The sequence below is a fragment of the Giraffa tippelskirchi genome, chromosome 3 (assembly GCF_054371585.1).
Source record: "Giraffa tippelskirchi isolate mGirTip1 chromosome 3, T2T-mGirTip1v1.2.pri, whole genome shotgun sequence".
Taxonomy (NCBI): Eukaryota; Metazoa; Chordata; class Mammalia; order Artiodactyla; family Giraffidae; genus Giraffa; species Giraffa tippelskirchi.
Window position 1 is genome coordinate 51,235,877 of NC_137277.1, and position 26,812 is coordinate 51,262,688.

A 26,812-nucleotide genomic window follows, 5' to 3' on the forward strand; every position below is an offset into this window, starting at 1 on the left:
GTGATGAAGGATCAGCCGAAAAAGAACCAGGCTTCAGGCTCCACTGGAGCCCAGCAGGAGGACGGACTGGGGGTGCAGCTGGGGCCACGCCGAGAAGGCGGTCCTTCCCCAAGACCTACTCTTCGCACAGCCCCACACCCAGGGGCAGGCAGGACCTTGAACTGCGCACAAACCCTCACAGGTCCAGATCCGGAGGGAGGAGGAAAGGTTCCTGCCCTCGCGTATTCTCCCTCCTCCAGCTCAGGAGGGGGCGGGGTCCACGTGCGCCAGGGCCGAAGACCCCCGCACGGCCAGGCTCCAGAGGGCTGCGGGGTCCCAGGCGAGTGTGGACCGCGGCATGTGACTCGTGTGTGCTGTGCCCACAGGAGATGCTGCAGGATAAGGGCCTGTCGGAGAGCGAGGAGGCCTTCCGGGCCCCGGGAGCCGCGCTCGGCGAGGCCAGCGCCGCTAGCGCCGCCAACGCTGCCAACGCCCCAGAGCCCGCGCTGGCCGCGCCAGGCCTCAGCGGAGCCGCGCTCGCCAGCCCCCCGGGCCCCGGCGCCGACGTCGCCGTCGCCACCGCCGCCGCCACCGAGCAGGTAGGGCCCGGCCGGCCGTCAGGTGGAGGTCGGGCATCGATCTCTCTGTAGGGCCGCCAGCGTCTGTCCAACCCGCCCCACTCCGAGCAGGACTGCCGGGCTCCCCCGGGCAGGCCGCCTTCCCTGCCTTTCGTCCTTCCTCCACTTTGTGCCCTCGAGGCTGCTCTGGGACAGGCGAGGGCGGGGACCCCGCGGCGCAGCGAGCCCGGGAAAAGGGTCCCGCTCCTCCGACCTCGAAAGGACGAGAGCCGAGAGCCTTGGGACCAGGCGGGGAGAGTGGCCCCTGGTCCGGTGGCTGCGGGAGCCGCCGTCCAGCTCCGGGGGCAGAGGGGACGGACGTTACCGTGACCCTGTGCACGTCCTCTGCCTGTGCGGGTCTGCAGGCCGCGTCTGCGGGTGCGCGCTATCGGCCGGGGCAGGTGTGCCCCTCCCGGGTCGGTGTGTCTGCCCGCAAGTCTGTGGCCGCGTTGGGTAGAGTGTTTATGTTTGTGTAGGAGTGTGTCGGCCCAGGCAAGGCCGGTTTGCGTGTCCTCTGTGGGCCCATCTGTAGGTGCAGCTCCGAAGAAGAAGGGAGATTCACTGATTACATTCACTGATTACATTTACAATTTTAAAAATTGACCCATGGTACAGAACCATTTTGTGAAACGAAATCTGCCAGGACTCCAGGAGCCTGGGCTCCTGGTGGGGGCTGGCAGTGTCCTGCTTGGCCCCTTGAGCCTGTGTCCCCCTTTCTGAGGGCTGCGCGTGAAGCCGTGGGCCAGGCCAACAGGAGTCCCTCCCTGCCCTCCCTAGACCATCGAGAACATCAAGGTGGGTCTGCATGAGAAGGAGCTGTGGAAGAAGTTCCACGAGGCGGGCACCGAGATGATCATCACCAAGGCCGGCAGGTCAGCGCTGGTTTTCCTTCGGGGTGGGTGACAGACGGGGACAGTGGGGATCCCCAGGGGCTCTCTTAGCAGCCCCCTCGATCTTCAGCCCAGGGGACAACAACCCAGCCTCCTCCGCCATTCAGACCTTAGCTCCAGGTCTGCCGGAGCTTCCCAACTGGCCACCGGCAGCCAGCCGGCAGGGAGCTGCACAGCCTGGGAGCGGCGGGGACGGAGGCAGGGGCGGGGCAGTGTTATGCAAATTAAATGCAAATTCGGGTCGCGCTGCCGGAGGTCCCAGCTCCAGAACTTTTGCCCCCTGGGGGCGTGGGGGTGGGGGTGCTGCTTTGTCCACCTCCTTTTGGGGACCTGCCCGGTTGCTCAGGGTTGCATTGACTGGGGACTCGGAGATGCCCCTCCACAGATGGTGGAAGGGCCTGGACCATGTTTTCGTATTTCCCTAACTTTTGTGGGGGGCGGCAGCGTGAACCCCAAGGCTGTCATCTCACGGGTGCCCCTCTGCCGTTGCTGGTCCCCTTCAGCCAAGGAAAAGGCACCGTTCGGCCGTGTGTGTGTGTGTGTGTGTGTGTGTGTGTGTGTGTGGTTCGGGGAGCAGTCCTCGGGTGGTTGCCAGAGAGGGATGATTTATAAAGTGGAAACATCTTTAAAATGCGCTGGTGTCTGTGGGAGAGACCCGGGAGGAGAGGCAGAGAGGGGGAAGCCGCGGACCCGGGCAGGATGGAGATGTTCGCTGGGGTGGCGCGGCCCGGGTGGGGCTGGAACCGCGAGGAGGGCGGTTATCAGGTGAAGGGCGTTTGCTGCAGACCGAACCTCGAGAAAGTTCAGGTTCAGGAGTCCCTCCCCCCTACTCTGCCTCCTCCACCAACTCACACTCGATTTTGGTCCCCAGAGTACAGTTTAGGTGTGAAAATGTCCCTTTGTCTGGCCGTGGGCCCCTGATTGAGTTTTCCGAGGAATAAGATGGTGAAGCATCGGGCGCCAGGAATGGGGAATCGGACTTGGGGCTTCCGGTTCCGCTCACCTCCTTCCATCTGTGCAACCCTCTGGGCCAGGTATTTTAGGGTCTCTGCTCTCTCCTCATCTCCATTTGTAAAATAATAGGTCTTGGTACAGTTGCACGTAAAGCCCTAGCACAGCTCGTGGCACATGTAAGCACAAAGCACACCGTAAACGCTAGCGAATACCGTTCATCACAATTAGAGAAATGTCTGGCATTTACTCAGCGTTTTTCTTCTCCTTTTTAGAGAACTTTCGCCGAACCACTTAGGGAATAATGCTCAAAGGACATAAAAAGCTGGTGGTTTGCTGTACACAGAGTAGGGGTGCTGGGTACTTCCAGTCTGCCCACTGACAGGCCTTGCAAATTTTCTTGGGGGTCTGGGCACTTCGCTGCCCTCTTGCCTAAGTCAGGGAGGTGGCATGGCCATCCAGGGCTTCTATCAGGGGAAGGAACAAGATGTCAGGGCTTAAGTTTGCTGCACGTGGGAATGGGGAAGGAAGATATATTGGGGGATGTGGTGAGGGAGGTGCCTCAAGGAGCACTCACTGAGGACACTGGGGGTCATGAGCCCTGCCTTTTCCTAGCTGTGTGCACTTGGGGTAGTCCCCAAATTTGCTGTGGCTCAGAGGTATTTGTTCAAAGAGCATGGCGACTGTAGACCTACCTGCCATTCTTTCTTTTTCAGTTACTCTGAGATTCAAACCGGGGATATTGTGAACAGTGCTTGGTAAATTGTTAAGTGGATTATAGGTATGAATGGGGGAGGTGGTTATTTCTTGTTACTGCTGGGATGTAGGGAAGGAAAGAAGAGAAAGATCCAGAACTTCCATTTTTAGGCTGCAGAAATAACCTTGTCTCTTGAAAATGAATGGCCAGCATGTTCTTTGGGCATGCGTGGCCCCTGCCTTTTTAAACAAAAGGCATTTGTGATTCTCCTCAGTGGGGTTTCCTGCACCTGCATGGCGCCTCCTCCCTCCCTCTCCCAACACACACACACCCCACATTTCCAGAGGTGACTGGCTTCAGGCAGATATTTGTGCCTGATCCTAATGGAGGCTTAGAGATGGACCTCAGGGAATGATGATAATAATTTTTAAATGGCCGTGATGATGTTGGCCAATTAAGGATCCATCGCAGTCTTTCATTTCTCTGGCAGAGTTTTCCTTGCACCAGCCTAGTGCTTAGGAAAGTCGCTAGCCTCATCCCCTGACAGCATGGTTCTCACAGAACCCCCCGATTAGCTGCCCGCTGACTTCAGAGACTACTTTCACCACTCTGACCCCTGTGTCCCCCTCCTCCCCTCTGCCTCCCGCCCACGGCAGCCTTGGAAGGCAGCTTGCTTTGCTCAGGCTCATGGCTCCTCAGAGTCCTGTCCAGTGCCTCTCCCTGTTGTCTTCTTTGTGCTCTCTACCATCGGCCTTCCTGGGACACTTCTGTTTCTCAGCAGACGGCCTAGATGTTTCTCCTGAACCTTGACTCATAGGGTCCTAGACTCCCTGAGCTGGAGGAGAACCAAGAGAATGTAAACCCGATCCCTGAGAAGGGGAGGCATTTGGCGCTTGCCCATAGAAGCAGAGTTAGGCAGTTACCAGGTTCTACACAAGCCAAGAAGTGATGCCCCACTGCCAAAACGAAACCCCAACTTTGAGAAGTCCCTTTGATTGCTTGTCTATGGGGCCCTGCTCAAGGTGGAGTTCTTGCGCTGCCCTAGAGACCCTGACTGGTTAGGGGCATGACTGCTCTGTGGTTGAAGGAGGGGGGCTGGAGAAAAGGAGCCCGAATGTTCTCAAGCCAGTGTGAGTCCTTAGTTATGAGCCTCTTGCCTTAAGCCCTCGAAGAGCTGACGGCCAAAGGGAAACAGGGTCTCCTTCATCGGACAGTGACTTTAAGTTCTCCGACAGCGCAAGTGGGTGCATAACATACCAGCCACAGTTCAAGACAGCAGATTTCTGAATGCTCAGGATGTCGAGTGTCAAATGGGGCCAGAGTGTTCTCTAACCAGTCTCTGTGCCTCTCAGAGGCTGCACCCAGAGAGTTTATGCCCTTAACTGCAGAGAGCAGAGCCCTCTCTGCTACCTCACATCTCTGCCAAGCTTGATCCATGTGAGAAACTGCCTTTTCTCCCAAACACAGATAAAAGTGAGCTCCACAAAATTTAAATAAAAACCTCCCCAATATGAAAATTTCCTAACCGTCTGACTGCTCTACTCCTAGGTCATGGTTTTGCCACCAGATAAATCTCCACTATCAGACTTCATAGCCTGTTGAGTTCAATGTTGCTTGTGTTAGTGACAGTGAATTTGTGTTTGAAAAATGAACTACTGATGAGAACTCCTGTTGAACCTGTATTGTTTGTTATTCTGAGGCAAGGATTTGGCCCGGCTTAATCCGGGGCTTCAAAGCCAATTGCCCTCGCTCTGTATACAGAGCGTCAGAGCCCAGTGGCGTGGGTGATAAGAGAAGTAAGGGTTGAAGACACTGGGAAAGTGGGTTGGGGAGAGAGTGCTTTGATCTCTTTCTAAAGTATTTTCTGAAAGCAAAAGTCTATCAGAAGGAAGTGTCTTCAAAAAAAAAAAAAAAAAAATCTCAGAGAACCAACTGGTCTTCCAAAACAGCATCCATTCCACACACCCTCTTTCCTGCCCCCATCTTAGGGAAAATATTTCTGAAAAATGCTTTGAGTGAAGTAGAAAACTCTGTGCATGTGTGTGTGAGTGTGTGAATGTGTGTGTGTGTAAGTGGAAATAAATTACATTGCTCTGTCCATTGCTCTCAGAAATCATTTGGCTACAAAAGCTTTGGTCTCAGTATTAGATGGCACCCCCTACCTCCCGCCCCCAAACTCAGCCTTAGTTGCTGGGCCTCAGCCTGTTCCCAACACAACCAGAATTCTTCTTTAAGACCCTCAGACACTAGGGATAGAAAATGGATGGGGTTTTCTGTGGACCCCCTACCCTTTTCCTAAAGCCCTTTCCTTTCAAACTCTGGCCTCTGTGTGTGTGTGTACACATCTTTATGATATATACACACATATATAATTTTTAATGTCAATTTTATTGAAGTGGAACATTCCTGCAGAAAAGTGAACAAGTCTTAATTGTACAGCCCTATGGACTTCTACAAACTGAACACACCGGTGTTACCACCACCCGGATAAAGAAAGAGAACATTACTGACCCCCAGAATCCCTCATCTGCCCTCCCAGTCACCACGTCTCCCCACCTCAAAAGCCTTCTCCAGGCTTCTCACCCTTTGGATTTGATTTTGCACCTACATTGTCAGGGAAGCACACATAGCTGCTCCTGGGGTTCCTGAGCCCCAGGAAGCTGGGACTGCAGTGGACTTGGAGTTTGGAGTCCCCGCTGATTGGAGAGAATCTGGCCGATCCCCCAGGTCCTCTCTTCCCTGCTACCCCAGCTCCTTGCAGGATTGGTGGGGAGGGAACAGATCAGCACCTTGAATTTGGTCACCCCCTTGGGCCCAGGCCCGGGCACCTCGTGGCTCTCTGAGCCCAGATGAAGCTTGTTGGCCCCTCTCTCAGCATCGTTCGTATTTACTGGTTCATTGCCAAAATCCAAATGCCCCAGACCCTTGCCCCACGCCCCGAAAGCCTCCAACACCAAGAAACCTCCAAGGAAGCTTGTCTTAGCAGTTCATTCTAAAACCATTTCCGAGTATGGTAGATAAGGCTCCAGGCCCGCACCCTTCCAGAGCCTGTTTCATGATCAGAGAAGAACGCCTCAGGCTTTCATCTCCTCCCGGCCTGGCAGGACAGGCGACTTGTTTATCCCCTGGCGGAGCGGTTTCCGCAAGGTCCCCTAGAGTGCCCCGAGGGGGCGGGGACCCAGAGCCGGGAGAGGGCGCCGGCCGCACAGAGGAGGCCGGCGGTGCACTGCAAGGCGTGCGGAGGGGCGCAGGCAGCGTGCAGGCAGCGCGCAGGCCAGAAGGCTCGCGGAGCACGCATCTGGGTGGCTGCGGGTGCTGGGCATAGGTGAGACAGGGCTTCCCTGCCAGCCGGGTGCCAGAGCTGAGCGCCACACGGGCTGCGCAGAGTCACGTCTCCTCTCCCTGACCCTCTGAGGTGTTCACTTCCCCCCAGAGGGGTTGGTTTTCGGGTATCTTTTTTCCATTCTAAATCACAGAGGCAGTTCAGACGGTTTCATCTGTCGCAACAGAGAGGCCCTGTACAGTGCAGAGCGAGCCCAGGGCAAGTCGCAGCTCCCAGGCCTGCCTGGCCCCTGTGGCCTGAGTCCTGCCCTTCTGGGGAACACTCCCATGCCAGGCCTCTGGGCTCCAAGCTCAGCCCCTCTGGAACCAAGGGGCAGATGCCGTCAGCTGGGGCAGGAGGCTGGTGGGCTGCTGTGCCTCACCTTCTCCTTTCACCTTTTGCGCACAGCAGGGAGGCCCTCTATCTTTCTGGAGCCCCTTAGGTGGAGAGATGAGGGGGCCCAGGGTCCCCACTGCCTGCGTCCTCCATGGTTTAGAAGCAGCCACCGCACCAGCCCCTCACAGAGATGAAGATACCTGTTTCCACAAAGGCAGGGGTGCTCACTGAACCTGGGCCCGCTCAACCTGGAGCAGAGGACCTTTGAATCTGCCCTGCAACCGACCACCTACCTCATCCTCCCTTCTGACTTCTGAGGACTGCTGCCCTCAGAAGAGGTGAAAGGGAGGCAGAGGCTAGGAGACACCTTCCTGCCCTGACCCAACTCCCTCAGAAACTCCCGAAGGCTGTTATCATCTGGGAACCCGGTCCACGCCCAGCTTCCAGGAGAGGCCAAATCACAGGACAGTGGCCCCAGGCCTTGAGAGGCTGATCACAGGCTCCTCACCTGCCACCTAAAAAGCACCAGTCATGTCAGCCTGGCCTCCTGAGTTGCTGAGATGAACTGTAGTAGGGAGGGACTTCCCTGGCAGTCCACCGGTGAAGACTTCACCTTTCAATGCAGAGGGTAGGGGTTTGATCCCTGGTGAGGGAGCTGGGATCCCACAGGCCTTGCTGCCAGAAAAACCAAACCATAAAACAGAAGCAATATTGTAACAAATTCAATGAAGAGATCAAGAAAATCTTTTTTAAAAGTGTGGTAGGGAGTAGAAGGGGAAAGATAGGATCTAGTACGCCCTCCCCCCCACCCTGCTCCCCGCCACCCTGCTCCCCGCCACCCTGCTCCCCACCACCAACCTAGATTATAAAGGCAGTGGCAGCGAGCTGTCTTATCTGCTGCTCCTTGTGGTCACTGGCCAGTGGAGGGGAGCCATGTTTGTCCTCTGCTGTTGCCACCTGGAGTGATTACAGGAGAAACAGGCCAAGTACAGGGCCCTGATGCCAGGAGAGCCCCAAGTCCAGCCAGGGCTGCCCCCATTTTGTGGCTGTTTTTGTAGCCATTGCAAAATGGTAGCCTACAGGGGATGGGATTCTTGGCCTTCCCCCAGGGAGTGGGGGAGCTGAGGCAACTGCCGCTTCCCTCCGCTTCAGTCTCAGGCCCATCAGGGGCGAGGCTGGGCCAGGAATGAGGAGGGTGCAGGCTCCAGCTGCGCCCCCAGTGTTGGGCAAAGGACTGGTAAGCAGGAGGCAGGGTTGGGTCCCTGAGTCCTCTCGCTCCGCCCATTCCTGGAGAGGGGGTGGGGTGGACATTCGAAAATGCTTTCAGTTGACATCTGAGACAAATTCTTCCACACGGTTTATAAGTCCCTAGACTTGCAGCTAGAACTTCCCTCTTCCCTCCAGGCACGCACACATGCACGCATGCGCAGTCTGTCGGGTCGGGAAACACATGTGCTCGTGCACACACAGGGTCACGCAGCTCCCGCACCCCGGCCCCCCGCAAGGCTCTCAAGGGCCTGTCCTTCAGCCAGGGAGGGTGCAGAGGCCAGGGCACCCTCCGCCTCAGGGTCCTGGACTTGCTGTAGGCTCTGCTGGCTTGTGAGGGGGCCTTGATCACTCTGGAAGCCCTGCTGGTCCCATGTTGACACAATGGGATACTCTGGTCATCTGTTCGTGAGGCGCTTAGGACAGCTTCTCTCGAGGGTCCCTGTGCTGTCTCTTGGCTTTGTGAGGGCCAGAGGTGTCCTGATGGCTTTCCCAGAGTGGACCACGTGGGCACTCTACCGGCTCTGGGGATCTGGGTCCCAGTTGCCTCGGTTTGTCCGGCTGGATTTGAATCCTGCCTCTCTCTTGGGGACATCTTTGTAAAGGTCAGTTAGGAAGTGGTGCGAGGGTCTGATGAGGACCGTGAGGAAGTTCCCCTCTGGGGAAGTCCAGGGTCAGGGACCTGGTGACCGGGGGGATATCCCGCAGGTATGTGTACATGTTGTTGTAAGTGTGGGTGTGCTGAGGGGTCCGAGGTAGTGTTCCTCTCCAAAATGTTCCCTGAGCCTCGGGGTCCTGGACAGTTTCAGCATGGGCTGCAAGAACTGGAAGACTTTCTTTTTGATGAGTCTGTTTTCATAGATTTAGGTCATACCACTGGTCTGCAGAGGAAGGAGAGCAGTGAGCATCAGTGGTAAGAGCCAAAAGTGGACTCGTTCAATCCACCCAGCAACCTATGAGATGGGTGTATTGATAATATCCCCATTTTGGAGTGGAGAAGGAAATGGCAACCCACTCCAGTATTCTTGCCTGGAGAATTCCATGGATGAAGGAGCCTAGTGGGCTATAATCCATGGGGTCACAAAGAGTCAGACAGGACTGAGCGATGAACACTTGCACTTTCTTTCACCACTTTCAGTTCAGTTCAGTCGCTCAGTCGTGTCTGACTCTTTGTGACCTCATGGACTGCAGCTCGCCAGGCCTCCCTGTCCATCACCAACTCCCAGAGTTTACCCAAACTCATGTCCATTGAGTCGGTGATGCCATCCAACCATCTCATCCTCTGTTGTCCCCTTCTCCTCTCGCCTTCAATCTTTCAAAGCATAAGGGTCTTTCACCACTTTAGAGATAGGGAAACCAAGGCATAAAAACATCCAAGCAAGTTGCCCAGGGCATCGTTGTTTGTCAGTGGTGAGGCCAGGCTGTGGACCACAGCGGGTTGGTTCTAGAAATCCATGCTCTTCTCTCAAGGTTCTTGGACTGACCTTCCCTGAGACTCAGTTATTGTGCACAGGCCCAGACAAGGTGTTCACAGGGATAAACACCTCTGCTCCACACACAGAAGGCATCCAGAGACCCCGCAGCACTCTCCTGCGAGTTGGTTTGAGGCTGGGGGTTTGTTTCCATAGAGACATGATCCAGAGGCGGCATCTCATGGACCGTAGAGGAAGGTGCCAGGGATTCCCAGGTCTTCTGCTCTGGTCCCCTGGAATGAACCCCTGGAACTTCCATTGTGTATGGATGACAGACAGGAGGGAGATGAAGGCAGACTGGTTGGTGCTGAAGTCCTGAGCAGGGTCTCTGTGCTTCAGCTGCTCACAGCCACAGACTCACTGCAGGGGCTCAGAGGGAGTGGCTTGTGCAGCCCTTTCCTTGTAGGGCAAATGAGAGGGGCGGGGCAGAGAGGGAAGCGATGTACACAAGGTCACGAAGCTCCGACTGGTGCCAAGAGCTGTTGCTAACAGGGCAGCGCCTCCTCAGGCCTCCGATCCCCTCTCCTGCTCTGTGCCATCTCTCTCTCTCTCGGTGCTCTGTCCCCGCCCCTGCCTCACCCCTCGGCTTCCCCCAGGAGGATGTTCCCCAGCTACAAGGTAAAAGTCACGGGCATGAACCCCAAAACCAAGTACATCCTGCTGATCGACATCGTCCCGGCGGATGACCACCGCTACAAGTTCTGTGACAACAAATGGTAAGAACCCAGGACCCTCACGTCACCCGCCTTCCCACTCATGCACACCCGTCCCCTGCCTGCCGTGTGGTCTGGGGACTCATCGGTTAGTCCCAGTGATTGGCCAGATCTGCAGGCTCGGGCACCGGGCTTGCCAAGGCCACAGGGTCGCCTGCACGCCTGCTGCAGGTGGGGCGTGGGCTGGAGTGAAAACGAGCCACAGGGTTTGAGTGTCTGATGGATCTCAAGGGTCTGTGCTCTCCCCATGGCTGTGGACACCCAAGGGTGGGTGACTGGGCTGTGGGGTGATGTGTGAGCCCCAGTGCTGGGGGTGGGTTTAGGCTCCGACGGGGCTGTGCTGGAGGTGGAGGTGCAGCAGAAGGTAGGATCCATTTTCCTTGGGGGCCTTGATAGTCCATACTTAGATCCTGGGCTGTGAATCTCTCTCCTGTCTCTCCACCCGCTTGCTCCTTCTTTTCTTATTCATGTGTTTTTTTTTTTTAAGTAATTTTTATTGGAGTGTAGCTGCTTTATGATGGTGTGTTAGTTTCCACTGTAGAGCAAAAGGAGCCAGCCAGACATACACATCTATCCCCTCCCTTTGGACTTCCTTCCCATTCACGTCACCAGAGTACAGTAGAGTTCCCTGTGATGCAGTATGTTCTCATCCATTATCTGGTTTACATATAGCATCAGTAGGGTATAGGTGTCACCCCCAATCTCCCAGTTCCTCCCACCCGCCCCCCACCCACCCCGGAAACCTCCCTCTTAAGCTGCGTGTCCACCATCCAGGGAGAGCAGGCAGGTTAAAGGCCGAAACCAAGCTGGGACCCAGTAAATGAAGGCGGTTTTTCTTGGGCCGTCTGCCCCCCGGAGCCTAGGACAGCCCCCAGGGAGAAAGAGGGAGGGATGAATGACTCCGCAGCCCACATGTGAGCTCAGCTGTGTGGCGTAATAAGGTCACAGAACCCGAGCCCAGAAAACCAGGTTCGGTGGCCGGGCCCTGCCAGGAGCTCGTTTCTGTTCTCTCTCTGGGCTGGATTAGCACTCAGGGCAGATTCTCCCTGAACGGACAGCTACCAGTTCATTTCTCACCATTGTTTTGGGGGCAAGCAATTTGAAAATCGTCTCTGTTGTCTGAGAAGCTACCTCCAAATAATGTTATTTCTAACATGTAAAAAGTGTAAATACAACCCAGACACGGAAGTGCCTAAATCTCCCCACGACACACTTGTGAGTAGCCCCACTCCTTCAAATAAACCATCACATTTCTCTACAATTTCCCTTTCTCTCTCTACTGCAGTGAGATACGGGCGGTTCAGGATGGCTGTCCCTCCCCAGCACCCTCTCCTCTGCCCTCCCTTTTCCCCCAAAGCCCTACAGGGACGGCGGTAGACACCAGCAGTGATGTGGTTCTCAGGCCTCTGGGGATTTGCTCTTGTGGGGTGGGAGACAGGAAATCTGGGCTCCCCGAGACCGCAGGGCAATCACTGGCCGCGGCTTCTCCACACTCTGTTGGCAGGATGGTGGCAGGGAAGGCTGAGCCGGCCATGCCTGGACGGCTGTACGTGCACCCGGATTCTCCTGCCACGGGGGCTCACTGGATGCGGCAGCTGGTCTCCTTCCAGAAGCTGAAGCTGACAAACAACCACCTGGATCCCTTCGGCCATGTAAGCAGGGGGCTGCCTGGCCTTGAGTATGGGTGCTGGGGCAGGGCTGCAGGTGGGGCGATTAGAGGCATTCATCTGGAGAATCCATTTTCGGGACCCAGTCCTAGGCGGGTTTATGGGCCAGAACACAGGATCTGAGTTCCACAGTGAACATCCTTCCCCTGGCACTTACTGGCTGGGTAACTTGGGGCAAGTTTCTTAGCCTTTTTGCACCTTAGTTTCCTTGTCTAGAACATGGGGATGACCAGGTAAAAATTAAACGAGATTATGCATGAGGCACGTGACGCCTACGAGGCTCTAAATGAATGTTAACTATGATGGTTTCCCTTTACCGTTGTAAAGAATCTGCCTGCAATGTGGGACAGGTGGGTTTGATCTCTGGGTCGGGAAGATCCCCTGGAGAAGTATTCTTGCCTGGAGAATTCCACGGACAGAGGAGCCTGGTGGGCTACAGCCCATGGGGTCGCAAAGAGTCAGACACACGACTGAGCGAGTAACACTTTATGACAATGACGACATGGATGGACCCACATCTCACAAATCTCAGCTTTGGTTTCCCCAAATCTGGCCTTGGTGGGGCCTAAGACCAGGAGATTGTCTTGAGAAAGAGTTACTGATGAGTTCAGAAGCCTCATCCCTTGGGTCTGCCCGGCCCCGCAGCCGCCTGCCCTGGAAAGGCAGGCCTCGCACTGGCTCCTGTGTCTGCCCCTCCTTGGCCTTTCCCGGGGCCTGGATCTCACAAGAGCGACTCTGAAACCCCAGGGATGCTGCTGCTGACGCCCCATCCAGGCTGCTGAAGCTCATTCTTTCCCCAGTCTGGCCCTGGCAGGCCCACAAAAAGCTCTTTATGTGGAAATTTTTAGCTCATACGTGTGGCAAACAGAAGCCTGGGGACCTGGTATCATCTGCCAGGGAGCAAGCCTTGCCTCTCTAGGTTACGCATGGTTACCCTGGAGACACAGGGTGGGGTGTTGATGGAGTGGGTGCCGTCGGCTCCTGGATGTGGTTGCCCCGGCTGCACACTCATAACATCTGTGTGAGGGGGCGGGTGGAGGGAGCAAGGGTTGGGGGCGTGCAGACACGTGCCTCTTTTATGCCTCACTTCTGTTTCTGGGGAGCTGGGTGCAAATCAGCACTCTGTGAATCATGGCTCCTTATGGAGAATGCCAGCGATGCGTCCTTTCTGGTTGATGGGTGTGTAACTGGCAAGCAGCTCTTGGTTCTAATTTTCTCAGAGTCTGTTCAGTTCTCTTCCGAGTCATCGGTGATCGATAAACCAACACTTGGGAAAATGCTTAGTTAATATAATCAACTCCTGACTTGTCTGTTTTGCTAGCAGCATGGGGTTTTCCCACGCAGGACAGGCAGATGCTGTTGGGTGTGTGACAGAGACACCCAGGTGGGCCCCGGGGACATGCACCCCTGCACCCTTCCACAGGGGCAACAACAGGCCATCCACCAACGGGAAGGGTCAGCCAAGCCCCCACCTCTCAGATCACAGGGTCTTTTATGACCGAGGGCCAGAGAGGCTGCCATTCTGGCCAAGACTCTGCTCTTGGTCATCTCCTCTCTGGCCTCCTCTGCTTGGCCAGGCTGTGGGATCAACCTCGAAAGATTAGTGAGGGCCTCCACGGTGGGAGGTGGGGAGCCACATCTCTGCCCACAACTGCACTCACACACACACACACACCCCAGGGACTGACCACTGGGGTGGACAGAGCTGGGCGAGAGCTGGATCCTTGGGTGAGTGACCAGAAATACCCAGGAATCAAAGCTCTGGCGAGAATTTTAGGTCGCTCTCATGGTTCCCAGCTGCAGGAATGTCTCTGAGGACCCTTCCACCTCCCTGAACTCCTACAGAGAGTGCCAGGGCGGGGAGTCAGGTGGTTGAAGAATGGGGCTTTTTTGGAAGCAGGAGGGTGTGACCTGGCCTTCACAGCCCCAGCAGTAGGTTTCTCACCCTGGCTTGCTTCCTTGGTGGCTCCTCTGGGTTTGCAGTGGTCTTGAGCAGCCAGTGGGGCTAGCTTGTTGGGCTTGTGATGTTGGAGTTGCCCCTGGCTACACTCCCCACACCAGCTCGGCTGGGGGGCTATTCCCTGTACTAACTCAGCTTCCTCCCCGGAGGGTTGGGGTGTAGAGTATCTTCCTTCTCCCCATCCCCACGTTTTCTCAACACATGCAGTCTGTTGGTTACTGCACCCTCTGTGGGGTGGCGGGGCTCACGGAGACAAGGCGCTTGTCTTGGGAGCTGGGAGTAACAGAGCACAGATGGACTCCTGCCTTCTGATGCTTAGGCCTGTGCTCCTTTGGCTTCTCCCCCCATCTTTCGGTACCCAGGGCTCCAGCTGTCAGATCTTCAGCAATCTGGAGCATCACTGGAGAGGGCTCAGCCTTTGGCCCTGCAGGGAAGGGCTGCAGAGGATGAGCTAACTTCCTAGACATATCAAGGCAAAGTGGCCCATTTGAGCCTTGGCTTTCTACCCCTTGGTCTGTGCCAACTGGAGCAGTGAGCTCTCCAAGTCACCCTTCTTGGCTTCTCAGTGCAGAGACCTGGGAAAAAGCCATCTTGTACTGTGAACTTGCCCTGGACAAGTCCTCCCACACAGCTCACCTCCACACTTTGCCATTTTTCCTAAAAGCTTCCAAACCTCAGGGAACTTTCTCCAGCCAGGTGGATGGTGGACTCCCCACTCAGGATCTCAGAGACATCAGCAGCTGTCTCTCACGTGCAGCTCCCCACCACCCACCCAGGAGAAGGGTCCAGAGTCCAGGAGCCCCTCAGGCCACAGGGCCACATGTTCAGAAAAGACAGGATTGGCTTCTGATTGGAAAACTCCTGTGGGTTTTTGCTGTGAGTCCAGGAAAACCCTCTGTTCTTGAGGGGTAGAGTCAGGGTGTGACCTTTAGGTTCTGGGCGTAAGCAGGCAGCAGGGACGAAAAGGGTCAGGGGCCTGGGACCAGGAGGTCAGCTTCACAGCCGCGGCTCCGCTGGCTAAGAGGACACTGCCAACCTCCCCTTCTGCTCACTGCCCCCTGCCCCCAGCAGGGTCCTGTGCCAGGTGACCACGGCATGAGAAGAGAAGCTGCTCCAGGCAGTTGAGGAGTGCCTTGCTAGGCTGGGGGCTATGTCCTGCAGCGGGACGTGGAGATGGCTGGCATGTGGGTCTTGCTTTTCTCCTAATCTGGAGGCAGGGAGGGGATGGCTGCATGGTGTGTGTGTGTGTCTGTGTGTGTGTGTGTAGGGAGATGGCCGTTTTCACCACCTCCGGTGTCTCTGGACTCCCACATTGCCGAGGAAAAAGGTTAGCTTATGATTGCTCACATAATCAGTCTAAGCCTTGCAGAGGCTGAGTTAGCCCCTGACTGGGGTTGTGGGCTCCCAGAATGGCACAGGCACCATCTCTCAGTGTGGTTCCTCCTCCAGCCACAGGCCTCTTAGCCTAGTCAGTTACTCCTGAGCCTCGGGATCCAAGCTCAAATGCCATGACTTCAGGGAGACAGTTTGGGGTCCCCATTATATGCTCTCAGAGCACCACACACTTTTCCGTTCGAGTACTTGCCACAGTTATAATTTTATGCTTGTTTGTCAAATCTGTTTTTCAATAGGAAATACATTCAAATGATTGAAAAAATCAATCAATGAACAAATGAAAAATGTCTGCAGTGAGACATCTCCCTCCACTGGTTACCCATCCACCTAGTTTCTTCCAACTCTGGCCACAAGGAACCAGTGTTACTAATTTCTTTTATGTGTTTCTTTTTGCATATGCAAGCAGAATACAGAGTCTCAGATCCCTTCTTTCTGACACAGAAGGTACCATGTTGTAAACACTTTGCACCTTGCTCTGTAAACTCAGTGTCTTAGAGATCATTTCATTCATATAGAGCTGGCTCATTCCTTTTACATGGCTGCGTAGAATTTCATCCAATGATTGTTCTGTTAATCATGTAGCCAGTCCTTATTGAAGGAATTAGATGTTTTCCTATCTTTGCTCTTTCAATTAAGCTTGTACATAAGTCACTTTATACCTGAGCCAAGTATCCTTCGTGATACAGTGCCTGTTTAAGGGATATATGGGTTTGCAGTTTGTCTTCCTGTCGTCCATTGGCGTCAGAGTGATGTGTCTTCCCCCCATCGCTGTAGCCTCACAGACATGGTGGGAGAGAAAAGTTTTGAGTCTTTCCAGTCTCATGGCTGAAATACAGATATCAGTTTTACCTTCAGTTTCTGTTTCATTATGAGTAAGCATAAGCACCTTTATATATATATATCTATCTATCTCTTCTTCTGTGAACTACTGTCCTTATCCTTTTCTCATTCTTAGATTACTTTTTTAAAAATCACCTATCCATTCTAGAAGCTTTTATAAGCTATAAAGATTTAGCTCCCATCTGTGATGTTGAGTTGCTTATATGTTTTCCCAGTTTGTCACTTGTCTTTTGGTCTTGCCTATAGTGGTAATCCTACACAGACGTTTTTGATTGAATGTGCCGGTCTTTTCTCTATGGGTTCTGGATTTTGAGTAATTGAAAGCCCCTATCCATTCCTTACTTATAAGAGATTTTTCTTGTGTTTTCTTATAGTATTTTATGGATTTATTATTACATTTAAACCCTTGGCCCTTTTTCAATTTATTCTGGCATTCGATACGAAGTGTGAATCCAACTTTTTTTTTTCTAGAGAGCTATCCAGTGGTCCCAACACCAATAACTGACTAGCCCTCTCCCCTCTCTGGTTTGGGACACTCTCTGGTTCTGTACAGTAAATCCCCTCCTGAATCTGTGTCTGTTCCTGCGCCAGTGCTTTAACCGTTGAGACATCATAATAGGTTCTAGTGTCTGGCAGACTCGGTCCTCCCCCATTGCTCTTCTTTTTCAGAGTTTTCTTGGCTGGTCTTGTCTATTTTTTTTTTTTTTATATGAGCTTTAGAATAAGCTTGTAGTGTTGAGAAAAAAACTTACTTGTATTTTTGTTAGAATCACTTTAAATTATAAATTTACTGGGGTGGGGGGGATTGATCATGATGCCTTTCTCTTTAGAAGTCTGCCTTTTGTCTTTCAAAAGTGTATTCAGGTTTTTTCTTCCCAAAGTCCTTCACATTTCCTGTCATCTTGTTTGTTACTATCATCAATGCAGTCTTTCGTCTACCACTTTTTCTCACCACTGATTTTTGCTTGATTTTGGATTACCATGTGACTTTCCCGCTAGATGGTAAACCAGGAGGGTTTTTGTTTTTTTTTTTTACCACCATCCTGTCCTGCTGCCTGTCAGTGTGAGTGGCAGTGAGCAGGAGTGAGTGTTACTTCTCAAAGTAACCCACCAAAGGGGGTTTACTTAGAGAAGGCACTTCCTCTGCTGGGAGCTGATGTCTCCGCAAAGCATATGCCGGGGGGGGGGACCCAGAACTGCTGATCTCTTTCTTTTCCTCCCACATTTGCTGAGCCCTGACGATGTGCCAAGCCTTGCTGGGTGCTTTGGGACACAGACTTCACACCCAGCTCTAGACCGGCCCGCCCTCTCCAGCCAGGTATAGGTACAGGTATGAGCTGAGGCTCGGAGATCAGTGCTGATGCTGTCTCTGCCCCCATCACTGTCTGAGACTGGGCAGACACCTTCACCGTCTTGAGCCTCAGCTCCTTGTCTGTTACAGTGGGGCTAATACTAACACCTGTTAATATTTTGGGGCTTCCCTGGTGGCTCAGTGGCAAAGAGTCCGCCTGTGAATTTAGGAGATGTGGGAGATGCAAGTTCGATCCCTGGGTAGGGAAGATCCCCTGGAGAAGGAAATGGCAACCCACTCCAGTTGGCGGGCCACAGTCCATGGGGTTGCAAAGAGTCAGACACGACTTAACAAATGAACAACAACAACAACAATTAATACTTTACAGGGATGTTGTAAAGCTTAATTGTGTGATGTGTGGACAGTACTCAGCACAGGGCCTGGCACAGAGGCTGTGCTCTGTCCACACTCTGGCTGGCAGAGAAGGCGCCAAGCCTGCTGCCCTGGGCGTGAGGACTCAGGCCTGCCCGGTCCAGGCCTCTTGCGTCAGCTGACGTGCCATTCAGCTTAGTCCTAGTTTGGATATTCTTTGAGCCAATCTTTGGGCCTCTCTGGTCTCAGTTTTGGTTTTCTTCTTCTTTTTAAAATTTTTCTAAGGTACAGATCCTGTCTCTGTCCCAGACCTCTTTGTGGGGTTGGAGAAGGTAAGAAGGATGATGGAGAAGGTCATCTTAGAGAGTACAAACATGAGGCAGGAAACAATCTGGTTTTAATGTTTGACCGGCAGACATCAGCCCCACTTGTTGTGTGGCTAGCATCTAGATACGCTGCGCTTGAGAGGGGTGACGGGGCCTAGTGGATCCTCACCTCCAACCATGTTAAGTTGAAACCTTATCATTAATGACCAAGCTTGTTGTCGAGAGCAGTTCGTGCTCTCTCAAGGGCCATCTGGAGTCTTCTTAGGATCCAGTCTTCCACCAGCTGTGCGTCCTTGGGCACGTCACGTTCCCACTGCTCCTCCTGTTCCTCATCTGTACAATGAGGAGGTGGCACTAGAGTGATCGCTACAGCCTGCCCCTCCATGCCCTAATGTTCTGTGATTCCAGCACAGATGAATCTGGGCCTCGTTAAGCCAAGCACGCCATGGTGAGCTCTTGAGGAGATGGCTGTTTGGCGCTATCACAATGTTAAAATAGAACAGGCTTCTGAATTGTAGCCAGAACATAATGAATCCCATTTCTGTAGAACAGTGATGATGACGGGACCAGCCGTGTAGTGGGGTTTGTTGACGTGGCTGGCCCATTTGGCCCCATGTCCTCCGCAAGAAATATAAATGTGAGACTCTGGCAAAATAGTTTAGTGTGGCGCCCGAGGAACTTCCGAGGAAAGCCAGGTGTGAGTCACCGAGCTGGTTTCCCGTTCTCCCAGGCAGTCGGGGCCGATGCTCCAGCTTGAGCCTGCATTAGTTCAGTGGATGGAACTTTCTTCCACACTCCTGCCCAGGCTCCAGACTGGCAGAATCAGGAGGGGTGTTTGAGACCATGTAGTCAAAGGTGGGCGGCCGGCTATGGGGTCGCACAGAGTCAGTCACGACTGAAGCGACTTAGCAGCAGCAGCAGCAGTTGAAGGCCTCACTATACAGATGGTGACAGCAATGACTGGAGGGCAAGAGCTTGCTCGGGACTGGCAGCTGATGGGCATAGATCCATAGACACTTCTGGGCCCCTCTTGGCTTCCCTGTGGCTGGGGCTGGACTCCCCAAGGGGCCCCCACCTTCCTTTGCAAGTCTGCAGTGTCTCTCTCCCCAGATTTCTCTGCCTGCCTGTCTGGTTCACTCCCCTAGAAGGTGTGTTTGGCAGTCTCTCCACCCTTGTCATTAAGGACCATGTCTGATGGATGGGCTAAGGAGTTTGACCTTTATCCCAAGGGCAAGAGGGAACCATCAAAGGTGGCATTAGGAATAGAAGTGAAGTGGCATGTGAAGTGAAATGAAGTGTTAGTCTCTCAGTCGTGTCCAACTCTTTGCAACCCCATGGACTGTAGCCTGCCAGGCTCCTCTGTCATGGGATTCTCCAGGCAAGAATACTGGAGTTGGTGGTCATTTCCTTCTCCAGGGGATTTTCCCAACCCAGGGATCGAACCCAGGTCTCCTGCATTGCTGGCAGATTCTTTACTGTCTGAACCATCAGGGAAGCCCAGAAGCCAAGTATTGAGCCTTAAATATGGCAGGAGTGGTGGTTGGTGGTGGTGGGAAAATGGGAGGAAGATGGAAAAATACAAAGGGCCTTGCCTTCAAGCAAGGTGCAATCTTCCTGGATGAACCAGAAGGTTCTAAGCAAGTTTTACAGGTGGAGTCACAGGGCTTGGTCACTGACTGGACCTGGAGGTGGGGGACAGTGAGGGGCCAGGGGGACTGACGATGCCCAGGGCTCTGACTGCTTAGGTGGCAGAGGCGTAGGGTGGCTGCAGTCTGTCCCAAGCGGTCCTTAGGGATGGCACAGCCTCACTGCTTGGGGACTGCAGCGTCTGCTTTGGGTTCTGTCTGCCTCCTGTCTGTGTTCTCCTCCTGGGTCCCCCCATCCCCCCTATCCCCCACCCAGGGGGGCTGGAGTGACTGAGGCTACTGCTGCATGCCAGGGGCTGGAGCGTGTAAGTGATCACAGAAGGACTGTCTGTGCACATGTTCAATCACTACTTTTGCCTGAAACATGCCTTAGAGTTTATCCTGTGGGCAAAGAAAGATGAGGGAGGAGGGGACAGAGAGTGTGGTTTTGACCCAGGTCTTCCTCTTCCCATAAGCTGGTCTTGCACTCACTTGTTCCTACTTTGGAGTAAAGGAGGAGCCTGGAGGTACAGAAAGAACAATAGATAAGGCTCTTTCTCTTGAGGAGTTATAATTTAACTGAAGGGACAAGAAGGAACGGGAAGCCGCTGGAAGCAGCACCATAGCTCAGTAGACCATATTGTAGAAAGGAAGCTTCAGAGTCGGGAGTTTAGAGCAGGCCTCAGGTAATCTGGGACGACTTCCTGGAAGAGTTGGGCCTAGAAGGTGAGGGAGAATGGGGGCAAAAAGATCAAGACAGCAGAGAGAACTAAGATGCAGAGGTGCAGAGGCAGGAATCTGGCCCCTAGGTCACCTCCCAGGTACTCCACTGCTGGGTCTTCTGAGACCTTGGCACCATGCAGGGTGACAGAGTAACCTCTGGGGACTGGGCAGTGTGGCCCCAGCCCAGCCGCTCTCCCCAGCACCCCTCCCTGGGCTTCTGGAATGGACAGTCCATGGAGGTCTCCCTGGCTTCAGCCTCATTCTGAGTGTTTTGCCTGGCAGGCCCCGCGTTGGGCAGTGGGTTCCCCAGCTGCAGATGGGATCTGGGGCTCGGGGAGCTCTGTGTTTGCCCCAGGAGGCCCTGGAGGTTTGTCACTGAGAGTCAAGCAGGGGAGTGGCCAGTGCAGAAGGCGGAAGAGTTCCTGCTGGAGCCGCCCAGCCAGACCTGGAGGCCAGGGCAGGGCAGAGCCAGTCCCAGGCCACCCACTCCCTCAGCTGAGCTTCTCCCTGGGCCGCTTTCCTTCCCAGGGGGTGAGGAGGCCGAGCCCTGCCAGAGGAAGCCTTGCCACAGACAAGTCTGGCTCTGAACCCTCGCTTGGCACTCTGTCACTCAGGGGTTAAATCTCCCATTAAGCTTCAGCCCCAGGCCAGGTCCCTGGAAACCTGGGAGCAGGGGTGGGGGGGTGGGGTGGGGGATGCCTACCCAAGAGAGGGGCACTTCCCGGTGGAGAGAGAAAGGAATTCCGCCAGGGACCAGCCGAGTCCAGCCAGGACGGGAGCCAAAGGGTTAACAAAAACCCGTGCAGTGCTGATAAAATGCCCCAAATGCCTGTCCTACCTCCAGTGGGGAGGGTGTCTGGCAAATGTCAACGATAAAAAATACATTTTAATGGCACATGATGCTGCCGCTACCGTGGGGTACAGCCGAAGGAAGAGGGTTTGGGGCCGCAACTACTGTGTGCTTGTTCCAGGGCTCCGGGCTGAGTGTCCTGGGCTCTCGGCCTCTCTCCCCAGGCACCCTCAAGGGCTGGGGGGTGCCCAGGGCCTCTGGTCTTCCTCCAGCCTTGGTACTGTGAACTTCAGCCCACGATGGCACTCCCCCTGCCCGGGCTGTGGGCTGCCCCGGGCAGGTCTGAAGGCCGGGTGCATCAGGGTGTTCCCAGCCTCTGCTCAGCAAGCCTTCTGTGGTTGAAGGGATGGGCGCCCGCCCTGACCGGACTGGACAGGTCAGAGTTTATCTTCCTCCGCGGCCTCCTCCCCCATCCTGCAGACCCTGGGCTGTGAAGTGGCTTTTGCTGCTCACAGTTGTGAGAGGAGGGGCTGAGCGCCCACCATAGGGCAGGTCCCACATATGTGGGGAGAGGTGAGCCGGGGAAGACTGAGGAGGAGAGGAGGCGAGGCCAGGGGAAGAGTCAGCCTGCAGGGCTGAAGGCTGGGGCTCAGAGAAGCCCAGGGCCTTACCTGAGGCCACACAGTCAGTCAGGGGCACCTGGACTTTTGCCTGCAACTCAGTTCCGCCTACTAACACTGTGCCGAATCACTGGGGGCCTCTAAACGGTTCCATTCCCCATTACTACAGCGAAGGGGCTGTCATCTGGGAGGCCCTGGGACCAGGCACTGGTGCTGAAGCAGACAGACCAAGCAGTGCCCCTGAGGTTGAGTTTGGGGCCCAAGGGCCTGGTTCTTCACCCTGCAAGGGAGGTTTTTGGACCCTTCCAGGCTCAGCCCGCTGTGGTCAAACCCTGGAGCCTCGGGCATTCAGGAGAAGGAAAGCCAGCCCCGGGCCGGCTGGACAAGGCTGAAGACAAGAGGGTGGGGACCTGGAGTTGACAAAAGACTCTTCTCTTCCAGATCATCCTCAACTCCATGCACAAGTACCAGCCACGGCTGCACATCGTGAAGGCTGATGAGAACAACGCTTTTGGCTCCAAAAACACAGCCTTCTGCACCCACGTGTTCCCGGAGACTTCCTTCATCTCTGTGACCTCCTACCAGAATCACAAGGTCCAGCCCCCCGCCGCCCCCAGCGCGGACACATGTCTGGGCCACCACGGAGGCAGGCAGTGAAGCCCCAGTGCAAGACGGGCAGGGCAGTCGCTTCAGGAACCTGCTCAGTCCTGCAGAGCCCGAGAAATGGAAAGACGTGCAGGGGAAGGAGACGAGGCTCCTGATCCCCAGCACAGGGTAGCTGTCTGTGGTCCATGCCGGGGACGGACAGAGGTGGCAACTGGGAACACCGGGAGCGTGGAGCTTGCCTTGTGCTTCACTGTGGGGCCCTTTTGTTCTGCAGTCTTCTCCCTGGTGGGATTCCGGGCCTGCAGAGAGAAGGAGGGGAGGGTGGGAGAGGAGCCCTTGGGCACTGCCAGCGGCGGGGGAGCAGGTGATCCAGCCATTCGGAAGCCCTTCCCCGGCACGCGGAAGACACCTGGCACATCCTGGCCCACCTCCCGCCCTGGCCCAACCACCCCAGACTGTCTTCTGATCCCCAGATGGGCCATCCCGTTGCCTCCCTGCCTGTGCCCAAGCTGCCCTTCCCAGAAGGCTTTCACACCTGTGTTGGGACTGGTCGGGTGTGGGGGAAGGATTTTAGGCAGAAGAGGGACAAGAGTCCCTCTTGGGGGACAAGATTGGCATTTAGGATAAGCAGGAAGAACCTGACGTGGCAGTTGTGTGGGACGGGGTGATGTGGGTGGGAAGCTGTTACGGGCCCCAGGAGAGAGTGACGAGGGGCTGAATTCAGGAGCGCAGTACACAGAATGGGGGTCTGCCGCTAGGAGAACCGGTAAGAGCCGGCGAGAACTTAAGGCCAGGGAGGCTCCTGCAAGATGCCACTTCCCCAGACGCTGCCGGGGGTTCTGAATGTGCCTGTGGGGGTGGTCAGGGCCAGCCCAGGCCTCTCCCCGCAGTGACTCCTCTGTGCCTCCTCTCCTGACAGATCACACAGCTGAAAATTGAGAACAACCCTTTCGCCAAGGGATTCCGGGGCAGTGACGACAGTGACCTGCGTGTGGCCCGGCTGCAGAGGTGGGGGCCACCCCGGCCCGGGGGGCTGGGGCGGGTGGACAGGGTTCAGGCACGTGGACGCGGGGACCCTCAGAGTATCTCCCCTCCCTTCCCGTCTCCAGCTGACTGTCCTTCCCTCGCTTCCAGCAAAGAATACCCCGTGATCTCCAAAAGCATCGTGAGGCAGAGGCTCGTCTCCACCCAGCTGTCATCCAAGCCTGATGTCAGCCCCCTGCACGGGGCTCACCAGGCGCTCCAGCACTACCAGTACGAGAACGGGGCTCACATGCAGTTCGCTGCGGCCGAGCCCCAGGACCTTCCCCTCAACACCTTCCCAGCCCAGAGGGACTCCAGCCTCTTCTACCACTGCCTGAAAAGACGAGGTAGCTCCCTCCTGGTCTGGATGCCCCGGAGGGTCGGGGTGGGGGTGACGCCCTTCCCACAAACAGTCCCCCCTGAACACGTGAGCATGCAAGCATGCATGGGTGTGCGTGCGCGTACACACACACATGCACACACACTGGTTTTTGTGGCCTGGGAGAGCGAGCCTAAAGCATTAGGGACCATGGTCAGGCTCAGTGCCTCTTGCTTTGCATGCAGACAGCTTGTAGCCATGGTGTCCCCTAGACAAGGATTTTAGGCAGAAGAGGGACAGAGTCAGATTGGCATTGAGGACAGGCACGTGAAACCTGATGCGACAGTCGTGTGGGATGGGGTGATGAGGATGGGAGTGATGTGGACAGAGGCTGTTACAGGCATCGGGGAGAGAGTGATGAGGGGCAGAACTGAGGTAGCACAGCGGGTGGGGGAACAGTAGACAGGATCGGAGGGTCTGCTGCAAGCAGTCCCCAGGCCCAGGTGTCACTTGGCAGCTGCTGCTTTGAGCACCTTCTCGGGGTGGGCAGAGGACACAGAGTGAGCCAGGCGCTGCCTCTGGGCATGGGAGAGGTGGAAGCGTACCAGTCCGGAGGTTGTCATTTGTAGAAGTGACCTCCATCCTAACCCTGGGAGTCTTGGCTGAGCACAGATTCCCCACCCTATCCCATCAGATCTGCAGAGGCTTCTTGAGAGTGGATGGGGGCTGTTGGGGTATGTAGACTGGGGGCCAGGAAGACAGGCCATGGACCTGTCTGTGCTGGCTTTTTTGTGAGGAAGAGAAGTTCAAGCCAAGAACCAGAACATCTGTGTCCTGGTATGAGGATTCAAGTTTGTCCTCTATAAAATGCAAATGATTAGTGTTATCACATCAGAAGTCCTCACAGGGCCACTGAAATTCTCTTGGGAAAGGGTTTGGGGACTTAGCTTGCCACGCAGAATGTTCTCTCAGCCCAGCTCCTAGGGACCACCCTGGAAGACCCCTGAGTAGCCACTGCACCAGTCCTATTAGAACTAGTGACCTAAAACAAGAGCTGGCAAACTGTGGTCTTTGGACCAAATCTGGCCTGAAGTCCATTTTTGTTCAATCTGTGAGTCATATGAAATGGTTTTTACATTTCTAAATAGTTGAAAAAAAAATCAAAAGAAGACTATTTCGTGATATATGAACATTCTATGAAATTCAAATTTTGGTATCTATAAATAAAGTCTTGTTGGAACACAGCCATACACATTTATTTACCTATTGTCTATGGCCGATTTCCTGTTGAGAATCCCTAGGGAAGACAGAAGGATGGAGGCCAAGACAAGTAACTGGACAAGTGTTCTTAAATTTGTAGAGTGGGCTGCTGCCCAATTCCTCAGGCCTGGGTTATCCCTGGGCCCCAGGGGTGGATGAGCTCGTCCAGAATCAAGCCTTCATGCTTGAGGATGTTGAAAGATACACATCTATGGTCTGGGGCACTTAATGTCATCTTTCCCCCCAACAGAGTATTAGCTTCGCCTTAGAAGTGCAAGTCACCTTTTACTTATTAACAGCTCCATTTCTTAATTGTGTAAACCCTGTTATGTTGGAATCTGTGTAATGACAATCTGATGGGACTTCTTTGAACATATGTAGGGTTTACTTCCTCTTCTGAGAGCAACAGGAACATGCCTGTGAGTAGCTTAGGCTTGCTGAGGCCTTCCTGGGAGTGGAGGATGGCGGCAGAAGCATTGTGGCTTTAATTTTCTGGCTAATTCAGGCAGATGGTGGCCTTTGGGCCTGGTGTGGCCTGGCAGTCGCTTGCACTTTCCTTGGCCAGGGTGGGCCTGGCCTAAGAATGCCAGTGCACATTAAGGCCTCTTACCGTCCCCAAGAGTCAGGGAGGCAAGGGATCAAAGGCATATGCCGCCTGGCTAAGCACATCACTCAGTGTCCAGTGATGCAGTGTCCCCTGGTGGCCTCTGAGCACAGTCCATGATCTGACCACTTCTGGGCTGTTGCCACCTTATAAAAGCTGTCGCTGATTAAAATGGTTCTTGGAGTGCCATTGCAGTGTGGGGCACCCCCCTCCCCCAACCAATGACAAGAATAGGCTGTCCTGGCATCCAGCAGGGGTGTGTTCTGGGCCCTGGGCTGGCGTACCTGGCTCTTCCTGAGGTTTCTTTGTCTTCCAGCAGACAGTACCCGCCACCTGGACTTACCCTGCAAGCGATCTTATCTGGAAGCACCCTCGGCCGTAGGGGAGGACCATTATTTCCGTTCTCCCCCGCCCTACGACCAGCAGATGCTGAGCCCTTCCTACTGCAGCGAGGTGACCCCACGAGAGGCCTGCATGTACTCAGGGTCGGGGCCCGAGATCGCGGGGGTGTCCGGGGTGGACGACTTGCCCCCACCCCCGCTGAGCTGTAACATGTGGACGTCCGTGTCCCCCTACACGAGCTACAGCGTTCAGACCATGGAGACTGTGCCTTACCAGTCCTTCCCCACGCACTTCACCGCCACCACGATGATGCCCCGGCTGCCCACCATCTCCGCCCAGGGCTCGCAGCCGCCGGGCAACGCCCACTTCAGCGTCTACAATCAACTCTCCCAGTCTCAGGTCCGAGAGCGGGGCCCCAGCTCCTCCTTCCCCAGAGATCGTGGCCTCCCGGGCGCCGCGTGCGAGCGAAAGCCGCCCTCGCCGCACCTGAACGCAGCGAACGAGTTCCTCTACTCGCAGAGCTTCTCCTTGTCCCGGGAAGCCTCCTTACAGTACCATTCAGGCATGGGGACCGTGGAGAACTGGAATGACGGATGACTCCCAGGTCCCCTCCACTGCCCCTGGACCGTGTTAACCCAGTCTTAACCTCTGAGGGTTGGCCTGCCCCCTCACCAAGAAACCCAGCAAGGTATTTCAAAGGGTGGGGTGCAGTGTGCGCCCCGCGCGCCTGTATCTGGAGAGCACCTATCTTCTGACATACAACCGAGGCCCCAACAAAGCAAAAAGAAAAAAAAAGAAAAAATACA

The 26,812-nt window shown here is 54.9% G+C and overlaps 1 protein-coding gene across 2 annotated transcripts; it reads left to right on the forward strand.

Annotated features, from left to right (window-relative positions):
- The first annotated feature begins 368 nt into the window (after positions 1 to 368).
- On the forward strand, positions 369 to 26,808 carry TBX4 (T-box transcription factor 4). Of its 2 annotated transcripts, none has more exons than XM_081579819.1 (8): positions 369 to 578; positions 1,374 to 1,468; positions 10,127 to 10,246; positions 11,748 to 11,895; positions 22,294 to 22,446; positions 23,378 to 23,466; positions 23,593 to 23,828; positions 25,981 to 26,808. In XM_081579819.1, the coding sequence occupies exons 1-8, from the start codon at positions 369 to 371 to the stop codon at positions 26,601 to 26,603; spliced, it is 1,674 nt and encodes a 557-aa protein (XP_081435945.1). In that variant the 3' UTR covers positions 26,604 to 26,808. The 2 variants fall into 2 exon arrangements, with proteins under 2 accessions (XP_081435945.1, XP_081435946.1); XM_081579820.1 differs by having other exon boundaries at positions 25,984 to 26,808.
- The last annotated feature ends 4 nt before the right edge of the window (positions 26,809 to 26,812 follow it).